Source organism: Nestor notabilis, unplaced genomic scaffold (assembly GCF_000696875.1).
Source record: "Nestor notabilis isolate BGI_N333 unplaced genomic scaffold, ASM69687v1 scaffold11703, whole genome shotgun sequence".
NCBI classification, from domain to species: Eukaryota; Metazoa; Chordata; class Aves; order Psittaciformes; family Psittacidae; genus Nestor; species Nestor notabilis.
In genome coordinates, this window is record NW_009921260.1 from 1 (window position 1) to 25,537 (window position 25,537).

Below are 25,537 nucleotides of genomic sequence, written 5' to 3' on the forward strand. Positions count from 1 at the left end.
GGGGGGGGAGGGGAGGGAGAAAGGGGTTGTTCAGTTCTTATCACTTAGTTTGGCTTAGAAAGAGCCCAACACATACACTAAAATAATTCAGTTCCTTTTAAAGAAGAAACAGTTTTGTGGTAGCCAAACACTTTCTCATTTGCATGGGATTTATATCGCTGCAACTCTGTTGGCTTCAAAAGAACAATAAAAAGGTAATCAAAGGAAATGCTGTCCTCAAGGGACCGTATTATGCTTTTATTTCTGGAAAGCTTGATCAAGCACTTTTCTCAAACAGTTGATTCATGCTATTTATAACACAAGGGTGCTGCTTACCTGGAGGTTGTCATCCTGTTAAAAACCCCTGACATCTGAGTTTCTCAAAAACCCCCTCTCATTTTCTCATCAAGATGTTACTGGAAATAATAGGATTTAAGAGAGCATCATTAACAAATGCTTCCAAGTGAAGAGTAACTTGCAAGTAACAGAGCGAGTAGCACACAATTACGAATCCTATATAATTTGAAGAAGTTTGTTCAAAAGCTCTTTAAGGTGTTTATGCAGAGAGATATCCCTAATTAGGAAATCAATTCAAAATTTCTGTGTTTAAGGCTGTGTTTAACTGGGACAGGATGGGAAGAAACAACAGCAACAAAGATGCTGCAGGTTCTTTCAAGGCCAGGTTGGACACAGGGACTTGGAGCAACCTGCTCTAGTGGAAGGGGTCCCTGCCGGTGAGAGGGGGTTGGAACTGAGTGAGCTTTAAGGTCCCTTCAGCCCAACCCAATCTGTGATTTATTGCCATTCTCAATTGCCAAGAAAATATAACAAATCAGTGCAATCAGCACCATTCACTTTCCAAGTTCTGGTCTGAATTGTTACTCAGTGGGGCCCAGAACATTGGCAGCATCTAACCAACATGTCCACCCAGTGCTCAGCAAATACCACAATCAGCAACCATCCAATAACCACCTTCTCTTCAGCCAGCCCAGCCCTCTTCCAGTACAGTTCTGCACTAAGAGCCATTAACTCTAAGAGTTCACTCTTTAAGAACTCCTTTAGCTGGGTATATACTCACAGCTTATATGTACTTGAGAGGACAATGCAGCCTACTATAGAGCCTGACAGTTCCAAACTTAAACAGATTAAACATGGCCACACAGTTTTGTTGCTACTTTAGATTGTTAAGGAATTCTAATTCAACACAGTACAGATGCAGTACAACACTTATTCCTCATGTAATCGACTTTCACGGACTCTGGACAAACAATATACTGCAGCACAAGACACTGTATAAATCCAGTGTCACAGGAAAACAACATTAGTGCTGCAGATGAAGAGAGAATAATGTCCAGTTGTGTGAAGACCATTGTCAAATGCCTGTACAGATGACTGATAAAGCTAGGACCGAATATCCCATCTTAATTGACTATTTCCTGGGTTTTGAGCACTTAATATTGTCTCTTTAATGTTCTCTTAATGTTCAGCTAAATGCAGCAGCAGCTTGTGTAGCATGGACTTCCCTCAGTGCAGCTTAGTGAGCTGAAGTGAACAAGCTTCGTCCCAGGAGTATCGTGCATCCACAGAATGCAATTGAGAAGCTGTAACACGATTGATTTTCATGGGAACATTCAAAGCCACTTCTCACTGAAGGCAATTTCCCTGAATTGTCATCTTTCCACTCTTCCAACTGTAGAGCTTTATAGGAATTGGTTGCAAGATTCCATGGCTGTTGCTTTCTTTCCTGGGGGAGTCATTTTTCATTACTCTTAACCAAAACCCACCCTTCCAATAACCAAACAAATGCCTCCACCAAGCTGAGCTCTCAACCCTTTCAGGAAACCTATATTTTTTTTTTCCTACACCTTTTAGCAGAGAAGATTTTATCCTGAAAACGACAGGTTTCCTGAATAGCTTAAGAAAGGGCTATACATAGAAACGCACGTGTATGCATGCACTGAGTAGCTGCCACACCGAAAGATCATGCTTTATGTTACAATAAGACCCTCTAAGAGGCAGTTCCCATGTAATGACCTCTCATGCTGGGAAGAGTGAAGTGATGGAGAAGAAATGGCACATTGGCAACCGGAGAGATGCAGAAGGGCAGACTACAATTTTACATGGCAACTAAGAAGACCTGTAACCTCTGAAGTACAATTTAAACTCAAATCCACTGGGCTTAGAGGAACTAGGCTTCGAGCATCCCATTAGAGCTGAATTTGTGTGTAAAGTTCCTTATATTATTATTCCTAAATAGAGATATACAGCATTTCAGGAACAGTGACTAAGAAAACTAGCTAGTTGGAAGCTGCATCATCATTTTTCCCCAAGACCCATGTGCAACCCACATAGGACTTCATAACCATAAAGATGAGAACATAAGTGATTACTAGACTACACCTTACACTGCTTAAAAAGACAGCTTGCTGCTTAAACATTGCCTTCAGGCACGGTTCGCCAAAAGGACTTTTTCCAGCCAAGAAGCTGAATATACTGTAGGCACCCTTTAAATGCTTCTAGGACTGGAATACCTTAAAACAATGCCTGCCCCCAGCAATATGCCAAATAACAGGAATATTGGGTGGGGTTTTCCCCTTCTTTCCCTTTAAGGGCAAAATATTTTAAAACCTGGCAATTTGGAGAAACAGGTTAATCACAAAAAATGTTTTGTCAAAGGTGAAAGCCAACATCACCGTTGGAGTGCACCTATGAGCCTCAAAGTGCCTGAATGGGCAGTGAAATGCAGATATAAATATGTTCTTTTAATTTACATTTTCAAGATGTAAGTTTGCACAAAACATATAGGTCCACCCCTGTATGTGAAGCATTTCAGTTTGGATTATGGAACAAACATGCTTTAAACACCTTATGTCAACTAAAAGCAGGAAAATTTAAGTGCCAAAGCTGGTCATAGAATGATAGAACGGGTTTAGGTTGGAAGGGACCTTAAACACCATCTACTACCAACCCCCCTGGTCCATGACCTTAAATTAGGTTGCTTGCTCCTGCTCTCCAATGACAGCGTGGGTCTTCCTGCTGTTTGGTGGTGGTTTAACTTTACACACATATGAGAAAAAAAAAAGAAGAAAAAAGAAATCTTTGTTGCATGTCTCTGTATAAAAAGGCTTTGCAGCTGAACTCCCACATGGTTTCAGCACAATAAGCAGCATTTGATTATTAGGGATTTTAAAGCATAGCAGCTTTTAAGGGCTGATACAAAAAGAATCCAAGTTGTGGTGCTTTCAGTCTGCCAGGGGACTGAAGGGGAACAGGACTTGCTACAACATTATTAGATGCTGCCACTCACAGCTCACTACAAGAGACAGCTGTAGTAACACCTCTTCCATGAATGTCACCTGCAAAAACAGCTCTGCAGAGCATTCCACCCAAATCAACGTACCAGCAATTCCATTATCACTATTCAGCTGTGATTCTGAACACGGACTGATCTGTTTGTCTCATCTAAGTACCTACACACCCTGGAGCTACCTGGGGACTTTACTATAACTAGAGCTCTTAAGCTTCCTCTCTTGCAGGGCTTACTTGCAAGAGCAGCCTGCACATCTCCCTCACTTCTGTCCTGACTGGACAGGTCAACTGCAGTTAACTCAGCATACACTCAAGTTCTCAACTGCTCTGCTGTGCTCCTCCAGCACCCCAGAAGAGCTGTACCACCACTTGCTTTCACACAGCTCATACCCTAATCCTTTCAACATACTGATTAACTGACTTGCAATCCCAGAAGCTTTCCGAGTTCCCTTTCTAGAAACAGGCTGCACTTACATACTCACTTGGGGCTCTAGATGGTTCCTGAGTTTAAAAATCCAGCTCTGGCTGGACCCAGCTGAACGCAGGGGTTGTTAAAGCAGTTTTAAGTGCAAGGCTATTGCCACCTTTATTTTCACAATGGCACTTTAAAGGATAAAAGAGATTTGCATAAGTCCAAAAGGTTTATTAAGGTCCTTCCATTTTGTTTAGGCTTCTAAAGGAAGTACTCATTATTGTCCCTGCCCACAGCAGGGGAGTTGGAACTAGATGATCTTAAGGTCCCTTCCAACCCTAAGCATTCTATGATTCTATGAAATTAGTACTGTTTGCTGGGTAAAAACCTGGCTGTGTAGGCAGGCCCAAAGAGAGGTGCTGAAACGAGTTGATTCCAGTTGGTGGCCAGCCACTAGTGGTGTTCCCCAGGGCTCAGTACTGGGGCTGGTTCTGTTTAATATCTTCACTGATGATCTGGATGAGGGGATTGAGGGCACCCTCAGTAAATTCACAGATGACACCAAGTTGGATGGGAGTGTTGATCTACTGGAGGGTATGAAGCTCTGGGCAGGCTGAATCGATGGGGTAAGGTTAACTATGTGAGGTTCAACAAGGCTTTTGGAGGTCATTACTACTGAGGAATTACTTTGGTTCCAGACACATGGCATGAAATCTTAAACTAACCCCAGCAGAGACAAAGGTGCAGGTTTAAGTATCTGTGGTAGGCTGGGGATTAAGCAAACAGTAACAAAGGTGCAGCTACCTGGGCAAGACTGATAATGTCTCGATATTTTTAGGAAGATTAAACTTCAGTTGCAGGATGAGATGTTTCTGGGCAACGACCTCAAGTTTACTGAGGAATTCCAGAACCAGGATCTCCTGTTACTTGGTACAGGTGCTCACATTTGCTTGTGATACAGATTTAACAGCCTGACAATTACACTGAGAATAAACAAGTGATGCAACTGCTCAGCATCCACTGACTGATACCCAGCCTGACTCAAGCAGCAATGTGGGTCTTCCAGGTGACTCCCCCCAGTTTATATGCTGGGCATGACGTGCTGTGGTATGGAATAGCCCTTTGGCTAGCATGGGTCAGGTCTCCTCTCTCTGCTCCCTCCCAGTTTCTTGTGCCTCTCCTCACTGGCAGAGCATAAGACTGAAAAGTCCTTGATTCAGGGAACGTTCTGTATGTATTTTCACATGTAAGAAGGGAGAGGAAAGGAAAACATTTCCATTCCTGACAACCCCCAGGCACCCTGGTTCTCCTGGTGTTTTTAACACTTGGATTTTTATCCCTTTGGAGCGGAGGGAGAGGAGGAAAAGGAGAAAGAGTTCTAATTCACCTTGACTTCTCTTTGGCTTCAGCTGCTGAATATGCACAGAATCATTATGAGGAAAGAAAAATCTGTTTGTCTCCACTGAGACTCGAGCAGTGATATGACTGGAGGGGCAAAGGCACTGTCATGATGCATCACTACCCCGGAGGCACTGAAGTATCTCCATGTAGCTGCTCAGCCAGAAAAGCTACTCAGATTGCTGAAGTCCTTTCAATGAGCTGAGCCCAAGGCAATATTTTAGTAGGAAACTGCCTCTTTAAAAATTAAAAGGAGTTATTTTTGCATCATTTGACTTGGATTATTTTAAACATGTTCCATTATAGGTTACCTGTGTTGCCAGAAACATAATGAATTTGCAACTGATCCTCTTCAGTCTAATTCCTTAAAAATACAGACAGCTTTAGTGCGTAATTCCTTACACAGACATAGGACAGCCTGTAGTACATGTCCAAAATACTGCAAGGGTCAGTTCTGTTCTAGTACAGACAGGTAGTACATAACCTGCACAGACTGCCACAAGTGTGTCAACAGAAAATGACTCCTTATGTAGTCATGATTGTTGCCTATCTGAAATAACACAGAATTATTGAGAGGAACTTCTATTCATTTATGAAGTCTTGCCATGTCAAATCCCATCTACCCTTTGTGAGCCAGCTGAAGAGACGACCTAAAAGTCAAGTTACATTTAAGCCCAAGAGAAAGTCAGTATCTCTTTCTCACACTGTAGTGTAAGAGCTCAGTGGTGTGAAACCTGCTTCATTTTTCCCATTTGACCATCACTGTGACAGAGAAGGGCAGTGTCAGTGAGGAGATCTAGCAGTGACATGTTAGAAGCCATGCTGGTCCAAAGTGAGGAGCTGGAAGGAAGAGGAAAGGAGCAGAACCTCACTGGTGATGGCAGAGTGGTTTCTTGCACCCATCCTTTTCCAGAGTAAGTCTGTACATTCAGGCAGCATAAAAGAGAAAGCAAAAAAGCAGTTCTTCTCCTCTGTATCAGAAAAAGCTGCACAAACTCACACTGAGGATTCCTACATCACCATAAAAGCATCTTTTTCTAATCTTACTTACAGGTAAATGCTGAACTTACAAACTGAAACACACTCAGCCAGCACTGATGCTCCGCTTTCTGCTATGTAATGAAATACCTTTTCTTGTAGAACTATCTCTCATTTCACATGATTCTGTAAAGCAGCCTTTTATATTCCTTCTCCACATATGTGGTGTACACAACATAATGGATAGACTCACCAGAAGCAGATGACAACAGTAACACCTCCTTACCTTAACAAGAAGCATCTCCTCTGATACACTCTAATCACATTCATTAGTTTTCCCACCCAGCACAGGATGGCCAGTGATCATCCTGTAGCCTGCTGTGTGTTTTGTCTGAAGGCAGGGAGAGTGGCTGCGCTAGATAGATTATCATTGAGAGATTCAGTGAGAACACTACAAGATAAGACTTAATGGCTATATTCTGCTGAGCTTGCCAGGAAGTGGTGTGACTTTTGGAAAGGCAGAGAGGAATTAGCTGCAGTATTTAGGTATAAAAACTAAGAGACGTTTATCTCAAGAAAAAAGGAAAAGGAAAGAAAACAGGCCACGGAGATACAGCAGCTGAAAAAAGGGCAGGAATTGAACACCCAAGACAGGAGGAATGTATGGCTCTCATTTTGCAACAAATCTCTCTTTTTTTGAACTGGAAAACTTTCTCAGTGATAGCAGCAGACTATCTTGAAGATGCTTCTCTATTTTAATCAGGCTTCTTTTAGCACCTGCTGAAATCTCAGAGCTCAGGATTGGCTTAAACACAAACGAAAAGGGCCCTGTGGCATGTATTCCTTGACAACAATCTGTTCTCCTCACCTCATAGAGTGTAATGATGCCATTTGTCTCATTTGGAGGCTTCCACTGAACATAGATCTTCTCTTCAAAAGGTCCTCCCTGGATGGATTCCAAGGGAACAGGTCCAGGAACTACAGGGGAAAAAAAAACACCAGAAACCTGTGTGAGAAGCTCCCACAGCTCCAGCTGCACACACATCAGAAGACACCAATAGGCCACTAGACAGGAACTTCAGAGCTGAAAATAGCTAAATAGATACAATATAAAAAAACCCACAAAAACCCTCAAGGTTTGCAAAGGTTCTAACCATATGAGAGGCCTATTCTTAACTGCTGGTTCAAAGAGGAACACCCTCATCTAACCACTAAGTGATAAATAAAATCAGAATCCAGGAAAATATGAAGCTAATTTCAGCACATCCTTATTCAAGCGCAGCACAGCAGCAGCAGGGAATTAATGTGTCCTTCTCCTCCCACACAATAAAGCTCTATCCCCCTAAACAGCCAGATTGCACCTTGGCATAAAGATGCTACTGGGCTGCACACCTTTATCAATATGAAAGATTGATTTCCTCAGTAAAGTAACAATGCAAGATTTATACTTCATTATGGCTACAAGGCCAGCTAAAAAATCCACTTACTCAAGCAAAAGTTGAATGCTGTGGAAGATAACTAATAAATGCACTCCCAACCTGCCTGATGAAAACCCGTTCATTTTTCTGAAGGATCTGCCACCCTCTTATGTCCCCCTGGATGATAAAATGGGTGGCAAGAGCCACTTTCAACAGGAGAAACTTAGAACAGCAACTCCTCCCAGCTCTGGCAGAGGAAGAACTTCTTCTTTAACACATTAGACAGAATGGAGGCTTGTCATCTGTGAGAGTCCTTGAAATAGCTCAGATGGGATAATAACACTTTAAAGCTTTCCATCAGTACTTCCGGAAAACAGTTCTTTTCTATCCAGAATGGAAGAGTTAGCACTGGATGAATTTAGCTTCTGAGACATATATAAAATGCTACATCCAGAAGATCAGTATTAAGAAAAGCAAAGTCTGGAAAAGAAGATGCTGTACTTCTTTTTATGGGATAGTGACGTGAAGGCACAAGAAAAATCAACAAACACCAGGATAAAATTTGCTCATATCACAGAATCACAGAATGGTTTGGGTTGGAAAGGACCTTAAGATCATCTAGTTTCAACCCCATTGCCATGGAAAGGATGCTGCTCTGTGAGTCCTGTGTAGTTCAAAATGCTACCTCAAGGCCAGGCTGCATGTGGTTCTGGTCAACTTGAAGATGTCCCTGCTCATTGCAGGCTGTTGGACTAGATGAGCTTTGGAGGTCCCTTCCAACCCAAACTATTCTATGATTCTATAGAAGTAAAGCTACTGCTGTTTGGTAACTGCTCAGACTGGCATTTGTCATTCCCAAGCACCTTGGGGATCCATGGCCTTTCATTCCACAGCTGTGGAATGGGAATTATTTACACATACAAATATTACTTGCATAACACACACTATCCAGAGAATCCATTTATAAGTCTCATGGGGCAAGAGGGTTATGTTGTTACTTACAACTTGAGGATATTAAGTCTTCCCCCCAAAACAAGGAAACCCAACACAACTTACCATCCTCCTCGGTCTGCACAACCAGCTCCTCACTCTCCATTTTGCCCTCAGGGTTCGAGAGGGCCAACCTCAGCCTGATGGTCATGAAGGGCCGGAGACCTCGCAAGGTGTAGTGGGACGAGGTTTGGATGAGTTCCTCTGCCTCGAATTTTTGCTGGTTAAACACATACTGGTACTGGACAGTGAGATTGTAGCTGTGGCAGCGGGTCACAGCGTAGCCAAAAGGTTCCCATTGCAACGTCAGCTGCCGGGAGCGGATATCAACCACTTCCACGTTCTGTGGTCCATGGACAGGATCTGTGGAGCAAGCAAAGAGGAAAAAGACACATTAATTTGACATTAAAAGAAGTCAGCCATCCAATAATATGCTTCCTGTCAGCGTATTTAAGTAGTTCACAGTTCTGAATGTTCCTGTCTTTACAACGTGTAAGTGACAGGGAAATGAACGTCAGAGCCACAAATACATCCTGGCTCCTGAGTTTTCCCTGAAAACTCCCCTGTCACAGGGCCTTGAATCAGTGGTCATACTCCTGATTCCTGTGAAACCTCACTGAATCCAACAGTGGCAGCATAAGTCCATCAGTTAAGCGGTGTGAAAGTCACACTTACTTCTTTCTTAACTAAAAGGGCAACAAAAAACAACCAAAAAAGCCCCAAAACCAAAATAAAAAACCCTAACCCCCAGAAAAGTAGTTAATCTACTTGAAAGTGCCTAAATACCTTGATGAGTCCAGCCCAAGGTGATGCAGATACATGGAAATGGCTGCCAGAGGAGGTATGAACTCAAGTCTCAGCTTTCAACTTAGCTATGTAGCTCCTACATGCTCCTGCCTACCCTAAACCCATTCTGCTCAGAGACAAAAGCACAGGAGTGTAAGAACCAGGATTAGGAGCCTGTCAGACTTCCAACATCCCAGCGTACTGCCACCTCCATTTGCCAAACCCTTGGATGCTTTGGTGATGGCACATCTGAGCAGATCACGCTGCTCCTTGGGTACATTCTGAGTCATCTCCACCTCCTGCCAATAAAACTTTCCTTTCAGATCCTATCAACGCCTTGGCCCCACCAGCTCTTTATCATCCCTTCCACAGTATCTGACTGAGGTACAGTTGAATATTCATGTGGAGGAATCATTTTCACCTGCTGTTCCTTAACTTATTTTTAACAGCATAACTCAAATGTCCTTTATATAAAGCACAAATGCATGCGCCGCTAGACAGGGGGATATAGAAAATGAAGGATGAGTAAAACCAGTGTTTGAGATCTGTCAGATGGTAGCAATACTACCCATGTCATCGTTTGCTTATCTGACGTTTCTTCAACTTGCACAGCTCGTTCGCTTTTTGGCTCAGTGTATATCTAAGCAAGGGAATTAGAAAATACATCATTCGATGGAGATTTTCCTGATTTCCAGCACAATTCAGTGTTTCGCCCATTTTTGATGTTCTCTCGTGATTTCAGCCTATGAAAGGAACAGAACGTTTTCATGGGAACAAAAAACTTCACAAGGCCTCCTGAATGTTAATTATGCTTCTTGGAAAGATAACTGAAGTCAAAAAAAGCCTTCTCGTAATTCTTGAAACTAAAGCACCCACCACACTGACTTCAATCTACTAATACATAAGCAGAAAATATACTATAATAACCAGCATATTCTGTATTACTTCCAAGAAAACCCTAGTGAGTGGCAATGGGAAAATAGCTACTTCAAAAATGAATTCAGAATCTTTATATAGATGCAGCTACTTTTGAAACAGGATGGATATGAAAGGATCAGGGGGCTGAAGACAGCAACTGGCTTAGGATTCCGTATCAGCCACGTCAATTCCTTGGCATGTAGAAAACACATCTTAAATGAGATTCTTTAGTAGTGTGTGCGTCAAAATAATCATAATTTAGAAATTAGAAAGTTTGGATGCATCAGTATACACACAGGTACTTAGCATTAGGTGATCATCACTCATTTATTGTAAACCCAATGAAAGAACATTTCTATAAATGAATTGGGCAGGTAAATAAGGCGAAGAGAAGAATGACTGTGTGAAGTCTCAGCCTCTGAACCCATGCAGGTAAGCAGAAACCTCCTTCCAAGTTGTATCGAAAGGAAAAAAAGCCAAGAGCAAATGCAGATACTTGTCCTTCCAAACTCTACACAAAGTAATCCACTTCAGACCCCAACCCAGAACATGGCTGCGACAGGAAAAACATTTCATGCCAAGACAAGGATGCAGCTGAAGATGGCAATTAACCTCCAGGTTAATGCTACACTGTTCTTAAAATTACAGTTATTTTCTTTAAGTCAGTCATGTTATGAAATGAGTGGGTAACTTGAGGGTGTTTGGTTTATTGATGTCAGATGTGCTGACTTTATCAGTGGGTAAGGAACAACTATGATTCAGCACCATCTCACCAAGTCAGATGTCCAAAACCCAGACTATGGAAGAATATCTGCAGTTTTTAGCTTGCTTGCTCATCTCACATTTGCCCTTTCCTTTTTTACCCAAAACTGTAAGTCTTAGAAGCTGCCTTGCATCAATCAGTTGCTAATTCTACCCAAAATTTATTGTAAAAGATACATCCTGAGGCCTTTCTTGGGTTTTGCAACACAATCTTTTCAATAGAGTAACAAACCTATTCACCGCAGATGACTTTAGTTCCAAAGCCAGAAGCTAAAATGCAGATTACAACAGTAGACAATCACAGAACATGACACATTCTCCCAAGAACACTCTGTTCAATAATCCTAAAATGACAGATTTTTCAGTCCAGTGTAAAAATGAGATCAGGATGCTGTACAGGGCATAGTGAAAGCAGGCTGACAGAGGGGAGACTGAGATGAGCTCCGAGGCAGAAGGTCTTCCCTGTGAGGGTGCTGAGACACTGGCACAGGGTTGTCCAGAGAAGTTGTGGCTGCCCCATCCCTGGCAGTGTTCAAGGCCAGGTTGGACACAGGAGCTTGGAGCAACTTGGCAGGGGGTTGGAACTGGATGAGCATTAAGGTCCCTTCCAACACAAACCAGTCTGGGATTCTGTGAAGCTCTCCCAGGGATCTCCCAGCTGCTCTCTGTCCTTAGCCCAGGGAAGCAGATTTTTGACCCAACAATGATGTGCAATGTTCAGAGACTGCATTTTCTGCCATCACAATTTTACAGAGAAGTTGACTTTTATGGCTGGTTTTGCTTTTTTCCTTATTGTAACAGATCTCCTTTTGTCCACTGTAATCTTCTTGCTCATTGTGAAGTGAGAAAACCAAAGGGGGATTTAGATTAATAGTAACAACTGTCTTTGCTTTATACCCCTCCATCAAGAGAGGAACAGAGAGGAAAGGAAGCAATGGTGAAACCCTGGGGTTTGAACATGAAGCTCAAGTTGAGCAGTGAAGTTAAACAGAGACAATTGTTGCCCCCAGGTTAACTACCTGCTGCAGGAGCCTAATTGGAAAAAGTCATTGCTGTCACTAAAGACATGATATGGAGCAGAAGGTGCCCTTACTCGTCTGAGGCCTCATGCCCATTTCTCCCGACCTATGGAGAGCAGGAGGCAGTTTATTAGCAGTGCAGTTGTCCACTGGTTGAATTGGTTTTCCCAGCAGGTTACAGAGCCTGAGAATGCACAAAAGGAAGAAAAATGAGTGTGACAAGTGCTTTCTGTGAGTCCTCAACTGATGCTTTCCGATAAAGAAAGAGGAGGAAAATAGGTGTGATTCCTGCCTTCCCCTCGACACACCCTCACATGAACTCATCAGCCAGTCACTCCAACCAGAACAGACCAACACCCCAGTAAGGTCCCCATCCCATCTCAGTCTGCTCCTAGGCAGACTGGGAGAAGAAGAAGGACAAGACTGGGTGTGTTGGTAGTTGATAAGAAGATCAAAACTTGTGTTCTTCCAACTACCACCATGGTACATCCTGTCTCTGCAGCCCAGAAAATAGTGAATTCCATCTTCATTTACAAAATAAAAAATTGGTAGTATCATGGAATGGTTGAGGACTTCACAGAATATTTCAATCTGGTGATAAATCAAGACAGTGTCCACTTAATGAGAGAACAGCAGCAAAAGTCTTGGTGACGGTGAATTGGTGGTTCAGATGTTTCCCTTGTGTTTTTCAAATAAATTGCTCTTGTTCTACAGCTGGAAAACCAGTCATTTCACAGACTCACAGACTGGTTTGTGTTGAAGGGACCTTAAAGCTCATCCACGGGCAGGGACACCTTCCACTAGAGCAGGTTGCTCCAAGCCACTGTGTCCAACGTGGCCTTCAACACTGCCAGGGATGGGGCAGCCACAGCTTCTCTGGGCACCCTGTGCCAGCGCCTCAGCACCCTCACAGGGAAGAGCTTCTGCTCAAGAGCTCATCTCAATCTCCTCTCTGGCAGGGTGAGGCCATTCCCCTTGTCCTGTCCCTACATGTCCTCAGAAGATTTTTTACAATTCTTTATATTTTTTAAACAATCTGCCTGACAATGAATTTCCTCCAGGCTTTAGATTAGGGCTGAAACCTTCTCCATCTCACACTTTATTCCCTATTCCTTCTTTTCCTCCTCAAATTTCCACAGGGTGAAATAAGCCTAGGGAAACATACCTACTACCCAAACCCACAGCAAAATAAGCAAAGCAAAAGCATTCAAGGGGTTTGAATTAAATCCACAATTCTTGTGTGTGATAAAACCACTCCTCTAGAGTGCGTGTGGTTCACTGTCAGAGATCCTGACAGAGGAATTGTTCCATAACAACCCACTTCCTATGTCCTATACACAGACATTTCAGGATGACGGACAGCCCTGTCCATCCCTACAGTGCTGCATGTCTGTCACAGAGCTCCTTTGATGAGCATCACAATACACACACTCCTGCCCATCACATTTCAATGCTCCTGAATGTGCTAGAAATGCCTTTTCAGACATGACAGATAAAACCACTGATTAAGCAGAATTCACTGGTCCTTCACTACTGTAGACATGTTCTGGCTTTGCCTTTTTCTGCACAAATAACATCTCCCTAATATTTGGATCTCATTTTTAGTTCTTTAAACCAGTTCAACTCTCATCACTGGTCCAAAGACAGTGCAGATCAGGCTGAAAGCAGGCAATTAGTTGGAAAGGCATGTTCTGAGAGAAGCTGCAACAGAGAGGGAAAGGAAACTGATATAATATATCACTGCAGAACAAACAACCTGTTTGTTGAAATACCTGTAATCAACTAAATCATAAGTCACACACAAAGAAATAGGTGTCATTGCAGCTGATGAACTAAAATCATAGAATAGTTAGAATTGGAAAGGACCTTAAGATCATCTAGTTCCAACCCCCAGCCATGGGCAGGGACACCACACACTAAACCATGTCACCAATGAAGGAGGAGGAGCCCTGCCATACAGATTAATCTGTTATAAAGGATGAAATAAGTTAGAGAATGGAATATGTGCTTAGATAAGCCAGGGACTGAGATCAGTTAACACCGAATTATGCAGTACCATGCTGGTTTGGGTTGGAAGGGACCTTAAAGCTCACCCAGTTCCACCCCCCTGCCATGGGCAGGGACACCTTCCACTAGAGCAGGTTGCTCCAAGCTCCTGTGTCCAACCTGGCCTTGAACACTGCCAGGGATGGGGCAGCCACAGCTTCTCTGGGCACCCTGTGCCAGCGCCTCAGCACCCTCACAGGGAAAAGCTTCTGCTCATGTCTCATCTAAAGCATGCCACAGTTATGATCATTTTACTTCAGCTCACAGCACACCTGCTTCAGGTTTTGACTGATCTGGTTTTGGTTTAGTTGCAAATTTTACTTTGAATTCTGCACTGAAAGAAACCCAAGATTAAAAGAAAAAAAATAATAAAAGGGAAAATATTTGATATGTTACAAATCTCATCAAACATCCTGTGACCTTTCAGTAAGCTCCCAAACGTGCCTGTCGCTCGCTCAAAGTCCACACACACTGGCAAGTGCCCAAAGTGACACAAAAATCATTCCTCAGCTCCGCTCACACTCCTTACACCTGGAAGAGAGCCCCAAACCTCCCTTTGCAAACAACCACACGCTAACGAAGCACAACTGTCTGAAAAGGTATATTAGCATCTGCTTAAATGGATTTGTCATTAGGTTAGGAAGTGGTGAAATGAAAGCTCTCTTCCCTTGTACCTAAAACTACTGTTCCCTAACCAACTTAAAAATAATAATTTAAACCCACAATAAAGGGTTATTACTGGTTTTATTAAAACCATCTATCATGGATACACAGAGCAGTGGCATTCCATGGCTGGGAACAAAATGTACATTATCAAGCATTTTGCTGATTAAATACAAAAGCATAATTAAATATGCTAATGAAAGTGAGATTCCAAGCCAGGTAAACGTGGGGGTTGTGTGAAGCACAAGTAAAATGTGTATTTTATTTTAGATTCATTTTATTATGTATAAATTTTAACTATTCCTTTTCCTACCACGCATGTGCAGTGACTTTCATTGCCTCTTCCTCTGTGTACTGCTGTCATCTTCAATTGGAATAAGTGGAAGAGATTAGAACAACATAGAAGCTAGTTCCTGACAAAAGAGAAATTATTGCCATAAAAATAAGTAATGCAATAAAAATAGGAGGGAAAACAGAGGTTCCTCCATCCAGTCATGGGTCTGTTGAACTGTTCTGAGCAGCAGAGAAAAGCACTGCTCTTGCAGATGGGCTTTCTCTTGTAACTGTGGCTTCCTTTGGGTGTTCTCTCAGAATCCTGACTTTCAAAAGCAAAAGTAATAAAGAAAAGTAACAAAGTATTTCCAGTTCTACTTGCAGCTCTAGCAGAAGGAGCAGAAGGATCAGGTCATGACACATCAGCTTTGTGGGCACTACTGAGATATCCTCATTGCCATAAACAGCTTGAAGCTTGTCCCATTTTTCTCAGGTTCAGGCACAGCAGTGACTCCCTTCTGCACCAGTGATGGGGAGCTGTATGTGAGGAATCTCTGTATGATGGGCACTAGCTGACTCCATGCACTTGATGACATCTAAAGGGATTTTCACGGAATCACAGACTCATAGAATGGTTTAGTGTTGGAAGGGACCTTGAAGCTCATCCAGCTCCAACCCCCTGCCACAGGCAGGGACACCTTCCACTAGAGCAGGTTGCTCCAAGCCCCTGTGTCCAACCTGGCCTTGAACACTGCCAGGGATGGGGCAGCCACAGCTTCCCTGGGCAACGTTAAAGCTGTTCCTAAGTCATGCCTCAAAGTTAGGAAACAGCTCATTTGCCCACATCAAGATCTTTATACTTGAGAATGTGTTTTTTTCTGGGTGAATTGAGGCTCTGGCTCTGTCTTACTGCATATAGAAAGAAGAAAACCGAACTGAAGTGGAAAAAGGCAGTGTGTTTTGTTTGCAGCAACCGTGGTTTGACTCTCTGCTGCCACGGCTTTCACAACAAGGCTAGAAGGAAGTAGATGTGTATTCATGTGTGAAAAAAAGCCTATGTTTTTAACAGAATTAGGCAGCTGAGCTCATTTCCACCCCATTAGGATTTGTCTATGACAGTGCTGCCAATGAAAGTGCAAGAGATTAGTTTTCTCCTCACTAGCTTAAGCAATGCTCTGGGCACCAAATACAGATCACAACACTTTTCAGGGATATTGCAAAGTTCATGCAGGGAACTGATCCAGATCCTGCCTTTCAATTTCTCAGCAAAGCCATTTCCACACAAATGCACCACTGTGCCCTGAAAGAGTTTACCTGGAAAATGGAAAAAGGAGAAAGAAGGTAGATGCTTATTGGAAATCCATTTGCTGGAAGTGAGTTAAGGAAAGCTGAGAGTTTCTAAGAAAAGATCTGTTAATATGTCACTGAAACATTCCAATAACTTCTGCCACAGCTTGGCACCACAGGGCTGCAAGTTGTGACAGCGTTATGGGGAGCCACACAGTTTGTTCATTTAATATACCACTGAATTTACATGAAGAAAATATTGTTCCTAATTTCATTTTCCTCTAATATTCCCATGTAGAATAAGTGCTGAGAAAGTCAGTTTGATGGTTGGTTGTCCTCCAGCTATTAATGATTTCCTTCTGTTCACAGCAGAGGGCAAGAAAGAAGGGCAGAGAAAAAACAGTTCCTGCTTTGCTATTAAAATAACACTATTCCTACTGGAGATGTGTTAGCATCTGCTCCCCACACAGTTATAAGTTGTCTCTAGAATCAGAAGATTAGAAACATCAGGGATCTCCAACTGGCATCCATTCAGGTCTACTCTCTCAGGATTTACAGAGGCTACCACTTTCTCTTCCCTCTTCCTCTTCAGAAAACCTCCTAGGAAACTTAAAATCCATGAGCATTACAGCTACCAAGTGAAGCAACCAAGTGTTAGGTCCAGTTAGAGTTAGGGTTGCATACACAATGGGAATTTTGTGTTATCTGTGCCTATGCACCATGCCCAAGGACTTCCAGAGACTTTTCAGTGTCTCTGGTATCAGGGACTCGGAAAGAGCCCATCAACCCCTGCACTATCCCGGTGCCTTAAGGCAGCCCAAGCCTCCCTTTGAGGATAAACCCACACATTCAGACCATTACAGCTCACAAGCAGCCCTGGGCCTCTTGCCCATGGACCACTATACTGGAGGAGTGCTTTTCCCCATAGGAGCATTTCCTCCCCCAAGTACACAACACATCTTTAGCGCAAGGTAAACCAGATGTAAGTGTCAACACAGCCTGTCAATTCAGTGAACCACTGCTGGTCTGACTAGCAGATAGCAGTAGCTGCAGCCATGTATGTTTTCAGCTGTGACACTGGGCAGCAAAAGAATCACAAGACTTGACTTTGGTCATGATTGAGCACATTATCTACTCACCATCTGTTCTGCTCCTTCACTCTTCCTTCCTCCATACCCTCCACTGCCACTGATCTTCTGCCTACCTCATCCCAGTCTTTCCTCCACTCCAGCACTTACTCCATTCTCAAAGACCTCAACTACATCTGCTCCTAAGACTTTTTATTCCAGCTTGAGTTGCCAGCTCACCCCATCCACTCTCCATCAGGGACTGCAGCTCCCCATCAGCCTGTGTTCCTGACCTCTGTCAGCCACTGGGTCTCAGCCTCAGACCTTGTTCATATATATATGTTCTACACACATCCTTAAAAGACATCCCAGCTCCCTCTCCTGCTCTTCATGCCCAGCTGCCCTATACAATTATCTTTCTTACCTTCTGCTCCCAATTCCTCTCTTAAATCCACTTCCCCATTTTCCTTCTGCCAACACATCACATCAGCTCTATGTTCAAGTCCAGCACATTTCTCCTTCAGACTGAACATGGTAGGGAAACCATTTTTGCTAGAGGATTAAGGATCCTTTCACTTCTAGTATCTAATTTAACCTTGGACAGGACAAAAGGAACTGAGAGCAACTGCAGTCTTTTGAAGGTTTAGTTATTACCATCTGTGAACTTCCTACTGGACACATGGGATAGAACTTTCCCATTTCATCTAATTCAATCACACAGAAAGGCTGTGGTGGGTCAAACCTTGTCGTCACTGCACACAAAGAGAGTAATGTTCAACTTGTTCTCATATTCATAGGAACCAGAAACATGGTTTCTCTGCTTGCCTGTCAGCATCTGACACAAAGGTGAGGGGGACTAGCAAAATACTTATTAAAGAATGCATATGAAATTGTCAATAATAATAGATAAAAATACAAGGTAAGATCCAAGCTCACTGGAAAACACCACAGAGAAAAGGAATACAAAGGACCAAAGATTCCTCTGCCTATCACAGAGGATGATGCGAACACAGGAGAATGCTCACCAGAGCAGCCTAACAACTGCCTACTCTACTACTACGTCTAGTGGAAGTATCAGCCCTTTGCTTTCATGATACTTCCCAAAAGAACACAAAAATAAAAAGTCAGTAACTGGCTCTCAGCACTCAGTGAAGATTTAGGATGTCAACCAAAGGAGGTAAAAAGCTGTTGTTGCTTTGTGTATCTGCCTTATTCACTGCCTATGTTCTCCAATCTAGATCCTGCTATCTCTATTAAAGACTACAAGACCACCTAATGGAAAGCTAACAGCCTGGGGAAGTGTTAGGCACCAGCACACTCATCAAACTAAATTCTCCTGTGAGAGCAGTTTATTGATTTGTGTATTTGACTCTCTTTGGGATTATTGTTCAATTACTTTTATCCTGTGAGATGAAAGCAACTGAATGGAACATCAAAAGCAGATCAAAAAGTCGCCCGTTTCATTTTTTCTTTCAAATCTGCATAATATCCATTACAGATCTGATTTTCAAGAGAGCCCTCTGAGAGCAGCAGTGGAGGGTAACTCCATCAGACACACAGCTCTCAGCCACCTTCTCTCTAATTGTTCTGGCTGAAGCCAGAGTATTTCCTATAGAGCACACGATTTGTCCTTGAGCAAGCAATGGTCTGCAGGACGTATCTGACTGCAGCTCCTTTTATCAGGTGAGCTGTTTGCTAGCTGGTGATACGATTAGTAATTTACCACCACTTATAAGCACAAACACATAATTTCCACTATATGTATGTGTAAATGCAAATACAGCATTTCATTTCCACTGCTAACTTGTAGCACCACTCAAGAGCTTAAAGCATGGTGGTGGTCAAGAGACCATGAAAATAAATGTCATTTTGCTGGTCTGCATTCATTCTGCCCTAAAAGCTTTTCATGCTCTGCTTGAGAGAAAAAGTAAGATGGTTTTAATTGCCATCCCCTGTTTTCACTGTGGGACATGGACTCACATCCTCTTCATTCTGCTGCACACATACAGCCAATGCAGCACCTGGAATCAGGGTCTTGCTGTCTCGTTCAAGAGGAGTATGTTACAAGTAGTTCACTGGTGCACCTTCCTATGCTAGAAGTGGCCTTTGCTGTGCAGTCATCAGACAAAACTGGCTTCAGTTCCTCAATTATGAGAATACACACACTCCAAAGTTAAAACTCGAGTAGGATAAATGGATAGTGCACTAGAAGAGTCATTCCTGTGGTTTACATGGCAGGGACATTAAAACCACAGAACCATAGAATCCCAGACTGGTTTGGGTTGGAAGGGACCTTGAAACTCATCCAGTCTCAACCCCCTGCCATGGGCAGGGACACCTTCCACTAGAGCAGGTTGCTCCAAGCCCCTGTGTCCAACCTGGCCTTGAACACTGCCAGGGATGGGGCAGCCACAGCTACTCTGGGAACCCTGTGCCCGTGTCTCAGCACCCTCACAGGGAAGAGCTTCTGCCCAAGAGCTCATCTCAATCTCCCCTCTGGCAGGTTAAAGCCATTCCCTTGTCCTGTCCCTACAGGCCCTTGTCCAAAGCCTCTCTCCAGGTTTCTTGCAGACCCCCTTTAGGTACTGGAAGGTTGCAATTCAACTTACAAATTGTACCCCTTGGTGATCACAACCCTCAGTTTCAAAACTCGTCATACAGATAACTTTACCAGCAGCCACATACCCCTCAACACCCTGAATGTGAGTGTTGTTAAAGGTAGATCTGCAGTAATATGGTGGATTTAAATAAATACTTGCAGTTCCCAATATGCATGTTTGAAGAATACCTGTCTCCTCAGCTCTAAGAGGAACCATCCAGTTTATAACACCAACATTTCAATAAGGCCATAAAGCTGCAAGCTGCACTCTCTAAGCGGGGGCTACACAGATGTGAGCAAGACTGTGATTTGAGTTCACAGCAGCATCATGGTCAGCTATAGACGGGACTAGAAAGCTACTTTGAGACCAGGCAAAGAGGGAGCACTGAAGTTCCAGACCATTGCAATTGGATTTTACTGCATTTAAGTTATTCATCTGCTCCAGCACTACTTTTCTCTTTTTCAACAGCCTGTTGTAAAAATCAGGTCTCTGCAAAGCTGTGTCAGACAAGGCCAGGCTGTAAAGCACATTGGTTTTCTTCTAGTGATGCAATTACATGGGGAATGTAGTCATGAATATTACTAAACTTTAAAATATTGTTTCTAGGGGAAATAGATTTTACCCAAAGAGATACTGGTGCTCCACCTCGACATTAAAAATACCACTTTAAAACTTACAGCAATGCATTTACAGTCCATTAGTATGCCTTTGCAAATGTCATGCCTCCAATGTGACAGTCAAATTCCTGAATCAATCAGCCAAACGGAATTATTTCACCCAGAAATTACGTGAAGAGAAAGTAGCAGAAAACAGTAAAATGAAGAATAACTTTATGCTGTAACTTAAGCAATTAAATGGGCTTTTTTTGTGAAATAAGCAGCAGCACACTGTAGGGTTCTGCTGCACGGGATGATGAACTGCACAACATCCTGGGGTGGGTTTTTTTCTATGGCAGAACAAGGTTTGGAATTTGAATTTGTGATCCCAGAGGTGCCTGGGATATTTCCAGACATTCACATGCAGCACCAGGTCCCTGAACATCAGCTCACCAGCTGGTTCTGCATCAGATACAAGGGGCAATGACAGCATATGCCTGGTGCAGGCTGTCCACAGGCATGGTCTGCACTTGGATTTTTGATGTTGTGCTTTCTCTCAGCTAAGTTTTCAAATATATGCCTCAATCCATATGCAAAACAGGCAACCCCTGGTTACTTCAGTTAGAAATTCTGCTCTGGAGCATCCTTGCCTGCCGGTCTGACTCACAGAAATGGAACAGCACCTTCTGTCCTAGACACTGATGGATGCTGGAGTGTACAGATCCCTTCTGCCCTGGCTAAAATCCCATTACCCCATCCCAGCATATTCAACATATTCACAAGATGACTCACATTCATCTGAATAGTTTGCAAGTCCCGATGGCTTTCAGATACAATCGTGAATAAACTCAGCAAGCTATCTCCAGAATGTACCATGAATCATACTGCCCTTCATCTCCGGTATGGCTCTGGTGTTCATGTCCTCTCTTTGGTTTACCCTCCAGCAACTCCAGACAGGAAAGATATTTTCCTGTAGCCAGAGAGTAGTGGTGGTACCTTCTATGTAAAAGACAGACCGATCAGGATCAAGAGTCATCAACTTCCTTTCTGTCCCCAACACTCTCGCAACCTTAGCTGGCCTGACAGGCAACTAACCCAGATCAACCAGTGCTGGTGCAGCAACCTGTCTAAAAGCAAAGAAGATGAAATAATCTAGTGATCTGGTCCTGGGGGAAGATGGCTGATGGATGGGCAAAGAGCCATCTACCTTTGGTTTCATATTCTTATTGAAAAATGAAAAGCCAGTAGTAACCAATAAAGTATAAAAAATACAGTCCTGTATTCCCAAATGCCAGGAGAAATAAGCTTCTGAATAAGTGTAGGTTAAAAAAAAATAAATCTATTTAGGTTTTAAAGTAGATTTCTGTACCTGTATATTAAAAAAAAAAAAAAAAAGATTTTACAAAATAATGGGTAGCAATATGAGACAATGAGACATGATGGTGTCAAAGATGGTTTCCAGTTACATGAATTGTACTGCAAACATTAAAAACCCTAAGAAAACACCTTGAAGTAAGTTACAATTCGTAGCAGACCCACCAGACAGAGCTCAGACCTTCTGTGTGAACCAAGATCTAATGATTTTTTTCTTGTTCCACATTAGAATGCTGCATTTTAAGGTTTGCAGTGATTTGTGACACTGCTGGGTGAAAGCCACTGCAAAACTCCAAAGTAAAACACAGAGACTCCCATTCCCATATAGATGAACAAGGAAACTATTGGACCTAAGACAGTCATCTTAAATGGGAACCAAAATGTATATATTTTGCTCACAAGATACCCTTTGCAATTATAGTGACACAGAAGAGGCTCAGGCTGAGTTTTATTAAATAACTGTGACAGGTATCAACTACCTGGGGACAGGAAAAGGTGCTGCTTTCTCACACGGTAACTATGATGTGATTATCACCTAAAGAAAACGTGTATTAAGATGAAGATGGAATGTATTTCCATCTCTCAATCTCTTTACCAATGACTGGGTGTGGTAAAGATGATTCCAACAGTGTGTATTTAATAGGAAGCCAACTTGTAACAGAAGGGTTAATGGAGACTAAACAAACCTGAGAACAGTTTCCAAGTCACAGATTCCCCATCCAACACTAATCTCGTGATATACTTCCATAGCAACTGCTCCAGAAGTACAGCAAAAGAAAAGTTAATGTTATTACACAGGGAGTAGGATAAGGAGATTTCTGTTCCAACTCCCAGCAGTTCAAATCTGGAACTTCAATTCTTGTCAGAAGTATTACTGCCACAAGAACTTCAGAGGCAGTTTGAGTAATGTATCCCCGTGCAGGCTGCCGCAGCAGAGACAATGCACCCAGGTATGATTCCATGGGGGTCATGGTCCATGGGAGAACAGAGAGCAAAGCAATAACCATTCCCCTGTGCAGGGGCTTCCACCCAGCTGAATTCCTGAGAGCCATCAACAACACAGGCTACAGGCCTCAACTTCATCAAACTAGGAAGTCCCTAGTGCTGAAAAGATGAACCTCCAACCCCGCAAGCTGAGAGGTCATTGTGCCAGATGAGATACAAGAAATATTGCTGTTATGTGTGAAATCCTATTTTACATGCCCCTGCATAAAACATTTCCATTACTGTTACTGCTTAATCCATTTCTATCTAAAGCAAAGCAGCATGAAAAGGAAGTGCTGATACCGCAACAGTCTTGGGTGATAAAGTGGAAAAGCTACAAAGCAACGAGGAAGTTCCTCGCATCATGTACCACACTGTCAAAGCGCACACACATCTGACGTCTTATAAAGAAATCTTCCTTCTTTTTATTCCTTCCTAGAGGAAAGAGATTTTCATCTCCAGTAATGAGGGTGCAAAGCAAGACGCTTGCCGCCTCCGAGGTGTGCTCACCTGCTTACCCATACCAACCTAGTTAAAAGCTCATACATTGCAGCCACTGAAATTCCATGTACTCTGCAAATGTAACTGGAGAAATTAATTAAATAGGGGGCTCTTTTCTCCTGCTGAATCCTATACTCTTCTGGGATATGCTTCCAACAGGTAGTTTCAACTAACTTGAACACATGTCCACAAACAGTAGGCAATAATAGTACCAAAGAAGGAAAAAAAGTGCATAGTATACTGCAAATGTACAGTCCATCAGCCAGAAAATAAGTCCTGCAGGAAGAAAGAAGAACCAAAAATTAAGAACCAGAAATTTTCAGATACAGGGTTAATATTCTTGTGAAGATAATCCTCCTATCCAAGATTTGACAAATCCAGCTTCCTAGGACATGGCTTTGAGAAGTGAAATAAAGCTGCATTCAGCTGCAGTGGACAGCACATGTCTGGTGCTTATATTATAAGCAGAAATTAATACCCAGGTAGGAATAACCATAAATCAGTCTTACTTACCTCATCAGCTGAAATACCAGCCTTTACATAAGAATACAGTTTTGGCATTTCCAATCTCACACTTCATTGTGATAAAAAGCCAGGCTTGTCACTTAATCCTGGTTTGCTAATCAGGAAGGGTGGTAAGCTGAGAAGTGGAGTTTGGATCTGACTGCACAGAGTGAAACAACAGCACACAGGGAGGGTGTTCTGCTCACAGTACATGGGCATTCGTAACCATCATAGGAGCTGGGAAAGAGGAGGAGCAGTATATCATAGAATGATAGAATGGTTTGTGTTGGAAGGGACGGACCTTAAAGCTCATCCATTTCCACCCCCTGCCACGGGCAGGGACACCTTCCACTAGAGCAGGTTGCTCCAAGCCACTGTGTCCAACCTGGCCTTGAACACTGCCAGGGATGGGGCAGCCACAGCTTCTCTGGGCACCCTGTGCCAGCGCCTCAGCACCCTCACAGGGAAGAGCTTCTGCTCAAGAGCTCATCTCAATCTCCCCTCTGGCAGGTTCAAGCCATTCCCCTTGTCCTGTCCCTACAGGCCCTTGTCCAAAGCCCCTCTCCAGGTTTCCTGGAGCCCCTTTAGGCACTGGAGCTGCTCTAAGGTGTCCCCTTCAGAAGCCTTCTCTTCTCCAGCTGCCCCAGCCCAGCTCTCTCAGCCTGGCTCCAGAGCAGAGCTGCTCCAGCCCTCGCAGCAGCTCCATGGCCTGAATTAAGTTTGAAAGTGCCAGGCTCCTGAAATGCCAGTTCTGAAACTAAATACAGCAATAATGAGTAACTTGATCATGAAACAGCTCAAATGCACAGCTCAGTACTTGAGGCCTGATTCAGGAACAGCATGGATTTTCTATGCAAGTAATCATTATATATGCATAAAGATTTACAGGATTCAGACAGAAAACAGATCAAAAGTACTTCAATACATTAATACGATAAGAGTTTTACTGGGAAGTTAACTGCTGTAATTGGGATCCAGCTATAATTGTGCTCTGAAAAGGCAGACCTGGGGTTTTCTGCCTACAATACACTGAGTCTGTAGCAAAAGGATCTAAGAAACTTGTTGCCTGTGCTTTGAACAGGGGCACGTGAGATCGAACATGTTTGCTAACAGGTCCGTAACTGCCTTTTTTTCCTCTCATTTTGTGCCTAATGCTTCAAAGGAAGGAAAAAAGAACACACCAGATCAGCTGTACAGCATTGTACATACAGAGACATAGATGGAGGCTGCACACTCAGAAGGTGAAGCTCTGAAGAACAAATTTCATTCTTGGAATAGGCAACAAGGTAAAAATCCTCCTGTTTTTTCCCCTTGAACTTTTAACTAGAGTACTGGAAAATACTAAAGTATCTTCAGCCTGCTATCTATCAGTAGCCCTAAGTGAGCATGACATGTAAAAAGGGACCATTTCAACAGCCTCAGATTTCAATTTCTACCTGTATCCAGTAGCAAAAACTATTTCTCAGGTTGAGCAGGACAAAAGGCTTGTCCCTCTGAAACAATAAATATTGTACTCACAGTGTTAGAGACAGCTCTTGTGCTTCATGCTTGGAAGCTCCCACCTTACCCTGACACCAAGACTGCAACTTGATGGTATTTCTGTTTCATCTAAAATTCTTGTAAAGGTTAGACAGTTTGAGAACATCCTGCTGATGAATCAGAAGCAGCAGGAA

The 25,537-nt window shown here is 43.0% G+C and overlaps 1 protein-coding gene across 1 annotated transcript in view; it reads right to left on the reverse strand.

The window, feature by feature from the left end:
* Positions 1-6,944: 6,944 nt before the first annotated feature.
* Positions 6,945-25,537, reverse strand: part of LOC104403026 (receptor-type tyrosine-protein phosphatase T-like) — a gene marked incomplete at its 3' end in the record, with an annotated part of 167,887 nt that continues 149,294 nt past the window's right edge. Inside the window, exons 8-9 of the mRNA XM_010011059.1 lie at positions 8,551-8,847; positions 6,945-7,054 (exon numbers count right to left, since the gene is read on the reverse strand). Coding sequence (XP_010009361.1) covers positions 6,945-7,054; positions 8,551-8,847 — 407 coding nt within the window. The remainder of the gene's footprint in view (positions 7,055-8,550; positions 8,848-25,537) is intronic.